The sequence below is a fragment of the Dysidea avara genome, chromosome 3 (genome assembly GCF_963678975.1).
Source record: "Dysidea avara chromosome 3, odDysAvar1.4, whole genome shotgun sequence".
In the NCBI taxonomy this organism is placed as follows: Eukaryota; Metazoa; Porifera; class Demospongiae; order Dictyoceratida; family Dysideidae; genus Dysidea; species Dysidea avara.
Window position 1 is genome coordinate 4,827,214 of NC_089274.1, and position 12,784 is coordinate 4,839,997.

General features: G+C 40.8%; 1 protein-coding gene across 1 annotated transcript in view; it reads right to left on the reverse strand.

Annotated features, from left to right (window-relative positions):
• The window catches only part of LOC136249013 (uncharacterized), a 31,310-nt gene that overhangs the window by 1,596 nt on the left and 16,930 nt on the right, over positions 1-12,784 (reverse strand). Inside the window, exons 12-16 of the mRNA XM_066040893.1 lie at positions 8,968-9,090; positions 8,828-8,923; positions 8,631-8,774; positions 8,462-8,578; positions 1,530-1,637 (exon numbers count right to left, since the gene is read on the reverse strand). Coding sequence (XP_065896965.1) covers positions 1,530-1,637; positions 8,462-8,578; positions 8,631-8,774; positions 8,828-8,923; positions 8,968-9,090 — 588 coding nt within the window. The remainder of the gene's footprint in view (positions 1-1,529; positions 1,638-8,461; positions 8,579-8,630; positions 8,775-8,827; positions 8,924-8,967; positions 9,091-12,784) is intronic.

Genomic DNA, 12,784 nt, shown 5'->3' on the forward strand with positions numbered 1-12,784 from the left:
AATGGTACCACTAAAACCAGCGAAATCTATTATTTGTTTTGAAAAGTGCTGAATACATATTACTTATACCATGCCCACTCAGGATTCACCTGATAACACTGTATATGCCCACACCCTTGGGCATATATGTGACCGTCTCAGCAAAAACTCGACTTGTTCGCACAAGCATACGTATTGAGAAAATTGAAATTTTAAATACTTCGTAAAATTACGCATGCTACAAAAAAATTACACAAGGTTTTATCAGGCCAGTACTCAAAGAAGGAAGACTCAAATTGATTAAAACTATATACCATCATATTCGTCTGTTCATGGAGAGTTCGAAAATCTTGTTTCGTTTCTTCTACCAAACCGCCTTCATATCCATATGCGCAAGTATCTACAGGGATAATACTATACCTTGGCTGATGTGCTGATCCATGGTGAACGTTTTAAGCCAAATTGCAATGTTGTAAACTAATCCAAATGGAAGTTATGGCTGCGAATGTAAGTGCTTGTAGTTTGTTTTCAGTATAGTCGCTGTACAAATCGATTAGCTTGCTCTTCCTACTATCTAGTGCTATAATTCCAAAACTACACATCACAGAAGGCTGAAACTTTTGTGGTCCATTCCTTGGACACTGCTGATATTGCTGAGTGAATAAAAAATTTTTTAATTGTGCGAACAAGTTGGGTTTTTGCTGAGGCGGTCACATATATCAGGTGAATGCTGATGTATAAGTCCGAGGATCATCCTTATAATACCCAAGCTCTCCAGCTTGCAGCCCTTAATATATCAGGCAAATCCCTTGTGGCCATGGTACAATATATGTATACACTTGCTAGTTGTATACATATGTACATACAAATATGTGACCGGATTTCATATAACAAGGCTTCCACACACACAAAATCAAACTTACGATTTTACCAGAAATGGATTGCTGGTCTAATACACTATCATATTTCACACTGTACTTCCTTCAGCACTGGCAAGTCTGGTTTCTGTAGCAGCTTTCTTCTGACCCTGTCAAAGCCACGAGTGTGAGATTGGCACTATTAAATGGCCATGGCTTTGTGATAATGGTGTGTAGTGAGCTGGGACTTCACAGAGAGCTCGCCAATAGTGTTCTCAGTCAATTTGGAGTAATTTGAGGGCCATGGAGAGCCCAAACTTGGCCTCTTACTTCATTTTATACCCGTATATTAAGACCACCGTCCACCCCCACCCTCCCACCCTATTACTACCACCTGTGATATTATTACCCGCTCGAAAAAAGCTGCTCAAAACAGGGCAAATTTTGGGTATCAGAAATGTATACACCCACTCAGTGATAGCTAGTGAGCAGATGAACAATTGGTGCAAATTTTGTTAGCACAGCTGTAGGCACTGGGAAGTTATTACACAATGATTCCTTAAAATCGCCATATCTCCTAACAAAGCTTTGTGCGTCGAAGCCTTGTTTTGTCAAATTCAGTCACATATACCCTTTTGGGAAAATTCAGGTACATTGATATATGCCTAGCTGCTTAACATGTGTAGATTATACCTGTACTCCTGAATCAATGACCTTAATGGTTCGCTTCATAACAATCCACAATGGTGTCTTGTAAATATCAGGCAGCTGGGATAAACACCTCCAGTATAAAATCTTAGCCTGAAATGCATATACATGTATTATATAATACTAACAAATTTATGGACCATTCACATAGAGTAAGTAAATTGCTTTTATTGGTGCTAATGAATGCTATCATAAGGCTACTGCTATTCAAAGTGACCTTTTGCCATTAGTATTAATCAGACGAGATACGACACTAACGTGAGCTTGTAGGATTTGTATAGAGTAATTTAGGAGGGTTTCATTGACAACTAGGTACTAATGAAAAGCTTTTCTTATATGCAATTTAATGGTGTGGTGAATCCCACTGAAACCTATAGTGGTTTCATATTAGTTACAGGGCAATTGGGACTGCATCATCACATGATAAAGAGCTTACTTCACAAAACAGAGGGCAAACGACAAAATTGGTATTGTTGTATTATGACTAATAAACTGCAATACTACATGTAGTTGCACAGCACTAGTAATATGTACTTTTCATAAAATAATATACATACATATTATTATCAAGACACACGGTAGTGTGTCGTGCGGCCCAAGAAGCCGGCATGCCACCCGTGAGTATATTAACAGGAAGAAAGAAAACGCAATTTTCACACCTATGTAGCTCTGTGATCCCTTATCCAATTGGAACCAAATTTGCTAGAGAGGTGCCGGCCAGTAAGGGGAGTCTACACACCAAATTTGAAGAAAATCGCTCCAGCCATTTCCGAGATATGAGCGAACAAAATTTCGTTTTAATTTCTTCGTTTTTTTTTCTTCTACTTCTTCATTTCGCACACTTCGCAAAATCTGCCATAAAACACGAATGCATGCTCGGATCGGGCTGAAATTTGGCACACTTAAAGGGCTCATTAAGGCGGATCTCCGTACCAACTTTGGTAGGAATCCGATGAACATTCACGGAGTTATGACCGATTATTTGCGTAAAACAAGGTCGAAGGTCTGTCACGCCTACAGGGTAAACTCCTTTGAGGAATCAGTTGAAAATTGCTATGTAGATGGAGCAACCATCGTAGGAGTGCCTTTTTGTGGTTTGAAAGGAATTGGGATAAAGACCACGGAGATATGACACAAAACCCGACCTGTGTCAAAATTACGCGATCGATTTTTATGAATAAAAAAACTATTAGTTTTCGTATCTATCAGGCAAACCGCTTAGAGCAATGTGCTGAAAATCAGTATGTAGCTGGAATACTCATCATAGAAAGTCCTTGCAATAGTACAGAAGAATCGGATTACAAACCACTGAGTTATGATTCGAAAGGCAACTACGTGTAGCAAATGCGAGATCGAGATACTCTAATAGAACAGTCACCCTAATAAAGCATTCAGCTACATTTATAATTTACTCAATTATATTACATTGCAAGTTATTCTATAGGGAATTCAGCTACAAACAAGTCACCCTGCAGTCAGATCAGCCAGAAGAAGGTACCTAATAGAGAGTTCAGCTACAAAGAAACCATCATGTAGAGAGTTCAGTTCAAACAAATTGCCCTGTAGAGAGATCAGCTAGAAGAAGTTACCTTGTAGAGAGTTCAGTTACAAAGAAACAATCATGCAAAGTGTTCAGCTGCAAATAAATCACCCAGTAGAAAGTTCCGCTATGAACAGATCACACTGTAGAGAGTTTAGTTAGAAACAAGTCATCTTGTAGAGAGATCAGCTAGAAGAAGTCACCTTGTAGAGAGTTCAGCTACAAAGAAACCACCATGTAAGAGAGTTCAGCTGCAAACAAATCACCTGTAGAGAGTTCAGCTAGGAACAAGTCACCCTGTACAGAGATCAGCTAGAAACAAGTCACCCTGTAGAGAATTCAGTTAGAAACAAATCACCCTGTAGAAAGATCAGCTAGAAGAAGTTACCTTGTAGAGAGTTCAGCTACAAACAAATCACCCTGTAGAGAGATCAGCTAGAAACAGGTCACCCTGTAGAGAGTTCAGCTAAAACAAGAAGTTACATTGTAGATAGTTCAGCTACAAAGAAACTACCATGTAGAGAGTTCAGCTGCAAACAAATCGCCCTGTAGAAAATTCAGCTACAAACAAACCACCCTGTAGAGAGTTCAGCTATAAACAAGTCATCCGGTAGAGAGATCAGCTAGAAGGATAACCTTGTAGAGAGGTTAGCTACAAAGAAATCACCCTGCTTCATCTTTTTTCTTCCTGTAGTAAAGAAAAAATGATAGGTTAAAAAAAGCCCTAAAGCCGGGCCGGCTTTGGGGTATACAAATACAAAAAGAAGTGAAATCTAACCAAAACAGCCAAGCTGTAAAAAAAAAGTGCGGCCCTCAGACAGGCTATGGTGAAAAAAGATGTGAAATCCAAGGTGGCGGCCAAGAAATGGCTGTGATGGTAGGTTAATGGTAAAAATTTTAATAATGACAATTCAGGTGAATTTTGTGCCAAGACCAAGCGGCACCAAATTCACCTGAATTGTCATTATTAAAATATTTACATAAAACACGAATGCGTGCTCGGATAGGGCTGAAATTTGGCACACTTGAAGGGCTCATTAAGGCGGATCGCAGTGCCAACTTTGGTAGGAATCATACACGGAGTTATGACCGATTATGTGCGTAAAATAAGGTCGAAGGTCTGTCACGCCTACAGGGTAAACCCCTTGGAGGAATGAGTTGAACATTTATATGTAGATGGAGTAACTATCGTAGGAGTGCCTTTTTGTGGTTTGAAAGGAATTGAGATAAAGACCATGGAGATATGACACAAAACCCAACCTGTGTCAAAATTACGCGATCGATATTTATGAATAAAAAAAACTATTAGTTTTCACATCTACCAGGCAAACCGCTTAGAGCAATTAGCTGAAAATCAGTGTGTAGCTGGAATAATCATCATAGAAAGTCCTCGCAGTAGTACAGAAGAATCGGATTACAAACCACAGAGTTATGATTCGAAAGGCAACTTCGTGTAGCAAATGCGAGATCGAGATACTCTAATAGAACAGTCACCCTAATAGAGCATTCAGCTACGTTTATAACTTACTCCATTACAGAATTATATTACATTGCAGGATATTCTGTACGGAATTCAGCTACAAACAGTTAATCTGATAGACAATTCAGCTACATGCAAGTCACCCTGTAGAGAGTTCATCTAGAAACAAGTCACCCTGTATCAGCTAGAAGAAGTCACCTTGTAGAGAGTTCAGCTACAAAGAAACCATCATGTAGAGAGTTCAGCTGCAAACAAATCACCCTGTAGAGAACTCAGCTACAAACAAACATGCCCTGTAAAAAGATCAGCTAGATGAAGTTACCTTGTAGAGAGTTCAGCTACAAAGAAACCACCATGTAGAGAGTTCAGCTGCAAACAAATCCCCTGTAGAGAGTTCAGCTAGAAACAAGTCACCCTGTAGAGAGATCAGCTAGAAACAAGTCACCCTGTAGAGAGTTCAGCTAGAAGAAGTCACATTGTAGAGAGTTCAACTACAAAGAAACTACCATGTAGAGAGTTCAGCTGCAAACAAATCACCCTGTAGAGAACTCAGCTACAAACAAATCGCCCTGTAGAAAGATCAGCTAGAAGAAGTTATCTTGTAGGGAGTTCAGCTACGAACAGATCACCCTGTAGAGAGTGCAGCTACAAACAGATCACCCTGTAGAGACTTCAGTTACAAAGAAACCACCATGTAGAGAGTTCAGCTGCAAAAAAATCAATCTCTCTGTAGAGAGTTCAGCTAGAAGAAGTCACCTTGTAGAGAGTTCAGCTGCAAATAAATCACCCTGTAGAGAATTCAGCTACAAACAAATCACCCTGTAGAAAGATCAGCTAGAAGAAGTTACCTTGTAGAGAGTTCAGCTACAAAGAAACCACCATGTAGAGAGTTCAGCTGCAAACAAATCACCTGTAGAGAGTTCAGCTAGAAACAAGTCATCCTGTAGAGAGATCAGCTAGCAACAAGTCACCCTGTAGAGAGTTCAGCTAGAAGAAGTCACATTGTAGAGAGTTCAGCTACAAAGAAACTACCATGTAGAGAGTTCAGCTGCAAACAAACACCCTGTAGAGAACTCAGCTACAAACAAATCGCCCTGTAGATAGATCAGCTAGAAGAAGTTACCTTGTAGGGAGTTCAGCTACAAACAAATCACCCTGTAGAAAGTTAAGCTACAAAGAAATCATCATGTAGAGAGTTCAGCTGCAAACAAATCATCCTGTAGAGAGTTCAGCTATGAAAAGATCACCCTGTAGAGAGTTCAGCTAGAAGAAGTCACCTTTTAGAGAGTTCAGCTACAAAGCAACCACCATGTAGAGAGTTCAGCTGCAAAAAAAATCAATCACTCTGTAGAGAGTTCAGCTAGAAGAAGTCACCTTGTAGAGAGTTCAGCTGCAAATAAATCACCCTGTAGAGAATTCAGCTACAAACAAATCACCCTGTAGAGAGTTCAGTTACAAAGAAACCAGAGTTCAGCTGCAAAAAAATCAATCACTCTGTAGAGAGTTCAGCTAGAAGAAGTCACCTTGTAGAGAGTTCAGCTGCAAATAAATCACCCTGTAGAGAATTCAGCTACAAACAAATCACCCTGTAGAAAGATCAGCTAGAAGAAGTTACCTTGTAGAGAGTTCAGCTACAAAGAAACCACCATGTAGAGAGTTCAGCTGCAAACAAATCACCTGTAGAGAGTTCAGCTAGAAACAAGTCACCCTGTAGAGAGATCAGCTAGAAACAAGTCACCCTGTAGAGAGTTCAGCTAGAAGAAGTCACATTGCATGTAGAGAGTTCAGCTACAATGAAACTCCCATGTAGAGAGTTCAGCTGCAAACAAATCACCCTGTAGAGAACTCAGCTACAAACAAATATGCCCTGTAAAAAGATCAGCTAGAAGAAGTTACCTTGTAGAGAGTTCAGCTACAACGAAACCACCATGTAGAGAGTTCAGCTACAAACAAATTACCTGTAGAGAGTTCAGCTAGAAACAAGTCACCCTGTAGAGAGATCAGCTAGAAACAAGTCACCTTGTAGAGAGTTTAGCTAGAAGAAGTCACATTGTAGAGAGTTCAGCTACAAAGAAACTACCATGTAGAGAGTTCAGCTGAAAACAAATCACCCTGTAGAAAGTTCAGCTATGAACAGATCACCCTGTAGAGAGATCAGCTAGAAACAAGTCACCTTGTAGAGAGTTCAGCTAGAAGAAATTACCTTGTAGAGAGTTCAGCTACAAAGAAACCACCATGTAGAGAGTTCAGCTGCAAACAAATCACCCTGTAGAAAGTTCAGCTATGAACAGATCACCCTGTTGAGAGTTCAGTTAGAAACAAGTCATCCTGTAGAGAGATCACCTAGAAGTATCACCTTGTAGAGAGTTCAGCTACAAACAAATCACCCTGTAGAGAACTCAGCTACAAATAAATATGCCCTGTAAAAAGATTAGCTAGAAGAAGTCACCTTGTAGAGAGTTCAGCTATAAAGAAACCACCATGTAGAGAATTCAGCTGCAAACAAACACCCTGTAGAGAACTCAGCTACAAACAAATCGCCCTGTAGAAAGATCAGCTAGAAGAAGTCACCTTGTAGAGAGTTCAGCTATAAAGAAACCACCATGTAGAGAATTCAGCTACAAACAAACACCCTGTAGAGAACTCAGCTACAAACAAATAGCCCTGTAGAAAGATCAGCTAGAAGAAGTTACCTTGTAGGGATTTCAGCTACAAACAAATCACCCTGTAGAGAGTTCAGCTACAAACAAATCATCCTGTAGAGAGTTCAGCTATGAAAAGATCACCCTGTAGAGAGTTCAGCTATAAGAAGTCACCTTTTAGAGAGTTCAGCTACAAAGCAACCACCATGCATGTAGAGAGTTCAGCTGCAAACACATCACCCTGTAGAGAATTCAGCTACAAACAAATCGCCCTGTAGAGAGACCAGCCAGAAACAAGTCACCCTGTAGACAGATCAGCTAGAAGAAGTTACCTTGTAGAGAGTTCAGCTGCAAACAAATCACCCTGTAGAGAATTCAACTACAAACAGATAACCCTGCAGAGAGTTCAGCTAGAGTCAAGTCATCCTGAAGAGAGAATCCTGTAAAGAGTTCATCTACGTACAAGCAGATCACCCTGTAGAGAGTTCGGCTACATTTCAAGTCACCCAGTAGAGAGATCAGCTGCAAATTATCCTGTGGGGATTAATTGACATGTAATAAATATATGCTCTCTTTTTATATTATGAACTCTTGATATATGCATTATATTATATAATTTGTACATTTACTGATAAAATCAGGATGAGTTAAAGTATTTATAAAATCTGCTTCATCTTTTTCTTTTTCCTGTGGTAAAGAAAAATATATTGGTTAAAAAGCCCCAAAGCTGGCCATAGGCCGGCTTTGGGGTATACAAATACAAAAAGAAGTGAAATCTAATCAAAAACAGCCAAGCTGTAAAAAAAGGAGAGCGGCCCTTGAAAAGGCTATGGTGAAAAAAGATGTGAAATCCAAGGTGGCGGCCAAGAAATGGCTGTGATGGTAGGTTAATGGTAAAAATTTTAATAACGACAATTCAGGTGAATTTTGTGCCAATTGACCAAGCGGCACCAAATTCACCTGAATTGCCGTTATTAAAATTTTTACCATTAACCTACCATCACAGCCATTTCTTGGCCACCACCTTGGATTTCACATCTTTTTTCACCATAGCCTTTTCAAGGGCCGCACTCCTTTTTTTACAGCTTGGCTGTTTTTGATTAGATTATATATTACATATATGTATGTACTCTTACATATGTAGACAATTACATGGACAAGTACATGTAGATTTTGTGCTGAAGGTAAAACTCAACCCATTCATGCACTTTGTGCCACTTAAAGTTTATATTCACACATTATTAAAAAATCTAACCCCATAAACAGAAGTTAAAATTCTTGCCAATGGATTTTCTTCTTTATAAATTTTATATTCTTCTACTCCTTGGAATGAGCGCATCCTTTCTAAGCTCACTATGCCAACACCAAGCAGCTGCATGAATCATGTGTAAACAAATTGAGTATAGATGGACACAATAAAATACCATTTTCAACTTTTCAAGAGAAGCTCTAATAGAATCCATTTCATTATTTATCAATCCACTGAGTTCACTGTCTGTTGCTGATGTTTCATTTTCTGCTGAGAGTAGACTATGTTTTTCTTTAACCTCAGTTTGTATAAAGACAACCTATATTTTAAATAGAATCTTAATGATATTACTGGTGACAACTAGTATAGCACCTTTTCCACAATCTTCTCTAATAGCACTGAAGATTGATTAATGCCATGGGATGCATCTTTAGCACATTTGTTAGTAGCCTTTAAAAACTCACTGATCTAAGCTTTACATAACTAATAAACATTTACAAGTGCCATTATACCTGGTTCTGTAATTCTGAGTTCGCTTCTTTGCCAACCAACACATTTGTCATTGTAACACACCCAGACCACACATCTGACTTGTGATTAATCACAACACCACCTTGATCGGATTTGAAGAATGACTATACACACAACAGGTAAAATGAAAACACCATGAATACATTCATAATAGTTTTAACAACTCACTACAAACATCGAGATATAGTAGGTAAAAGCATTGAATTGTCTAATGTATTTGAATATATTTAAGAACATGCAGCTGTAACACTAGACTGACAATAATTTATGATTGTATTAGGCTATAATTGTGTATCACGTGAATGTAACTGATAGTGTAAACACGTGTGAGTGTGCGATATTAAGATCGAGTTACTGTCACTACACTGGTAGAAGAGGATGGTTTAGTCAGTATGGCAGAACATCATATAAGTTTACCTAAACCCTTTTCGGGTGATGATGCGGCGGATTGGTTTCAACGATTCGAGATCTGTTAGAGAGCCAACTGATGGAACGCAGCGGTGAAAGCAGTGAAGCTACCAACCTTGCTGGAAGGGGAGGCACTGGCTGTTTGGCTGGGACTCATGACAGAACAACAAGACGACTACACTATCGCTAAGAAGGAGATACAGTCGGCAGTGATGCCCATGGAGTTCGTATTGCTGGATGAGTTTCACCGAAGAAAGTTACGCCCAGGCGAAGCAATATCGATATTCGTCCACGACCCCAAGAAGCTGCTAGAAATGGCGGTTTCGTCACTGAATAAAGAAGCTAAAGACCCACTTTTGTTGCACCAGTTTGTAGCTGGCTTGCCAGAAACTATAACTCGGCAGCTAAGAGCGTCCGGAGAAGTAAAGACCCTCGAAGCAGTAGTCACACGTGCAAGGCTTTTGATGGCAGTGGATTCTCAACCTGTTGCTGCTATTGAAGAACCAACCAATGAACCATCAGAGGTACGACAGCTAAAGGATCAGGTGGCAGTTTTGACAGAGCAAGTAGCCCTGTTGTCAACACGTCAGAGGAGTACTAACCAACCACTACCCAGGAACAGACCACACTGTTTTAGTTGCAACCAGTTCGGACATGTACAACGTGATTGTCCTGTCAGGAATCGTCTGTGTTTTACCTGTGGCCAGCCAGGACACCTATCAAGAAATTGCTGGTATCAGGGAAACGAGCAAGGGGCGCCTGCACTGGGCGACAGGCGTCCCCGTCAATAAGCCCTCACACTGACCTTATGGATGTTATGACTGTTACAGTTAAATCTCAAGCGACCATAGTAAAGGGACAGTTAGGTGGTGTTGCAGTGGATCTTATGCTTGACTCAGGTTCGTCAGTATCTTTGGTGCAATGTGATGCACTATCAAACATACAAAACATTGTTGATACACCCCAAGCTAGGCCACTGCGTCTTGTGACAGCCTCGGGAGATCAGTTGCCGATCCTCAGACACATAAGGGAAAAAGTATGGCTGGGTGAGTTTGATGTGTTCCATGATTTCGTGGTTGTTAAGAAACTTGTCACATCTGTGATTCTAGGAATAGACTTTTTACAACAAAATGGGCTAATTCTGGATTTCAGTCAAACCCCAGTTGCTGTCCGTAAGAAATCCCCTGACCCTCTCCCATCTACAGATCCTGTTGCATTGTCCCAAGTTATTCCAATATATGAAGATGTTTGCCAAAATCAAGCCCATGTGTGCATGTTACAATCCCTTATTACTGAGCCAGAAGTTGACGTTGTAGATGAGTGTGCCATCCTCGACTATAAAAAGTCATCTCAGTTTGAGCTTCCAAAATGTACTAACTCCCAGCTTAAATGTATGTTGGAAGGTTATAAAGAACTGTTTTGCACGATCCCTGGCATGACAGATAGTACACACCACTACATACCTACTGTAGGCAATCCGGTGAGGGTCCCACCCAGGCGTGTCCCAGCACATTATCTTAGTGAAGTAACCCAGCAAATTCAGACCATGCTAGAGCAAGGTATTATTGTTCGTAGCAAAAGTCCCTGGATGGCTCCAGCTGTTTTTGTGCCCAAAAAGTCAGGCCAGTTGAGAATATGTGAGGATTACAGAGAGTTGAATAAACGCACTACCAAGGATTCGTACCCTTTGCCACTTCCTGATGAAGTGCAAGACCAACTTACTGGGTCCATCATATTTTCGACGCTTGACTTACAGAGCGGGTATTGGCAGCTGCCTGTTAATGTTGCTGATAGGGAGAAAACAGCTTTCTGCCCGGGCCCTGGTATGGGACTATACGAATTCTGCAGGATGCCCTTTGGATTGACAGGTGCCCCTAGCTCATTCCAACGTCTTATGGACAAGACCTTGCATGGGTTGCCCTTTGTTACTATATATCTCGACGACATTTCAATCCACTCAAATGATGTTCAGGTACATGCCCAGCACTTAAAGGTTGTATTTCAACGCTTACAAAATGCTGGCTTAACACTTCGGGGTATGAAATGCCACATTGGATTACCCAGTGTGCGCTATCTAGGGCACATTTTTTCAGCCAAGGGAATGTCGCCTGACCCCAGTAAGGTTCAAGATATCACAGATTGGCCAACTCCAACAAATCCAACAGAAGTCCGCCAGTTCCTTGGTCTAGCTTCTTATTATAGACGTTACATTCTCAATTTTTCAAATATTGCTGGACCCCTTTACTCTCTTACACAAAAGAATGTACCCTTTACTTGGGATCTAGCATGTAATGAAGCCTTTAACACCCTAAAGTCTCATTTGGTACAAAACCCTGTTCTTGCATATCCCTGTTTTCACCAAGAAGCTGAACCATTTGTTCTACGAACGGATGCCAGTGCCATAGGATTAGGAGCTGTCTTAGAACAATATGGGCATGTGATAGCATATGCTAGCCGGTCTCTTACATCCTCAGAGCGTAATTATAGCGTCATACAACGTGAATGTCTTGCTATTGTCTTTGCCCTTAAACAATTTCGTCACTATCTCCTGGGAAGGTCATTTCAGATTCACACTGATCATGAACCCTTACAATGGTTGTCTGCACAAAAGATGGAGGGTATGTTGTGTTGCTGGGCCCTAGCAATGCAGGAATATGACTTCACCATAGTGCATCGGAAGGGCTCGGCCAACACCAATGCTGACGCACTGTCACGGTTGCCACCACCTTTGTGTGCACTTACTGTAGCTTTACCACATTACTCACTACCAGAATTGAAGAAAGCTCAAATGCTGGACCCCATCATATCTGTTGTTCACAAAGCACGACTGCAATCCTGTGATGTGCCTCGTGATACCACGTTCAATCGAGGTATCTTACGTAGGTACAAACAGTTGTGGAAACAACTGGCAATTGCAGATGGTGTGTTGTGTCGAACATACTCCCTTGGGCCTTTGGAAGGAGCTGTAACAGTGCCTATTCTTCCACCTTCATTCCAGCAAGAGGCGTTGACCCTAAGCCATGATATACCCACTGCTGGCCACCTAGGCATAGACAAAACCTTAGATAGACTGCATAGGAATGCCTACTGGGTTAGCATGGCAAGGGACGTAGAGCGCTATTGCAGGAACTGCACTATTTTCCAGAAATCCAAACTTAGCCTACCTCCACGTGCTCCGCTACAGAATATGCCGATTGGCCAACCATGGCAAATGGTTGCTGTTGATATATTGCAGGTCCCACTCTCAACCAACAATAATCGATATTTGCTTGTCCTGCAAGACTATTTCACTAAATGGGCTGATGCTATACCCCTTCCGGACCAAACAGCTAATCGTATTGCTACAGAAATAGTAAAAATTTTCTGCACATATGGACCACCACTATCCAT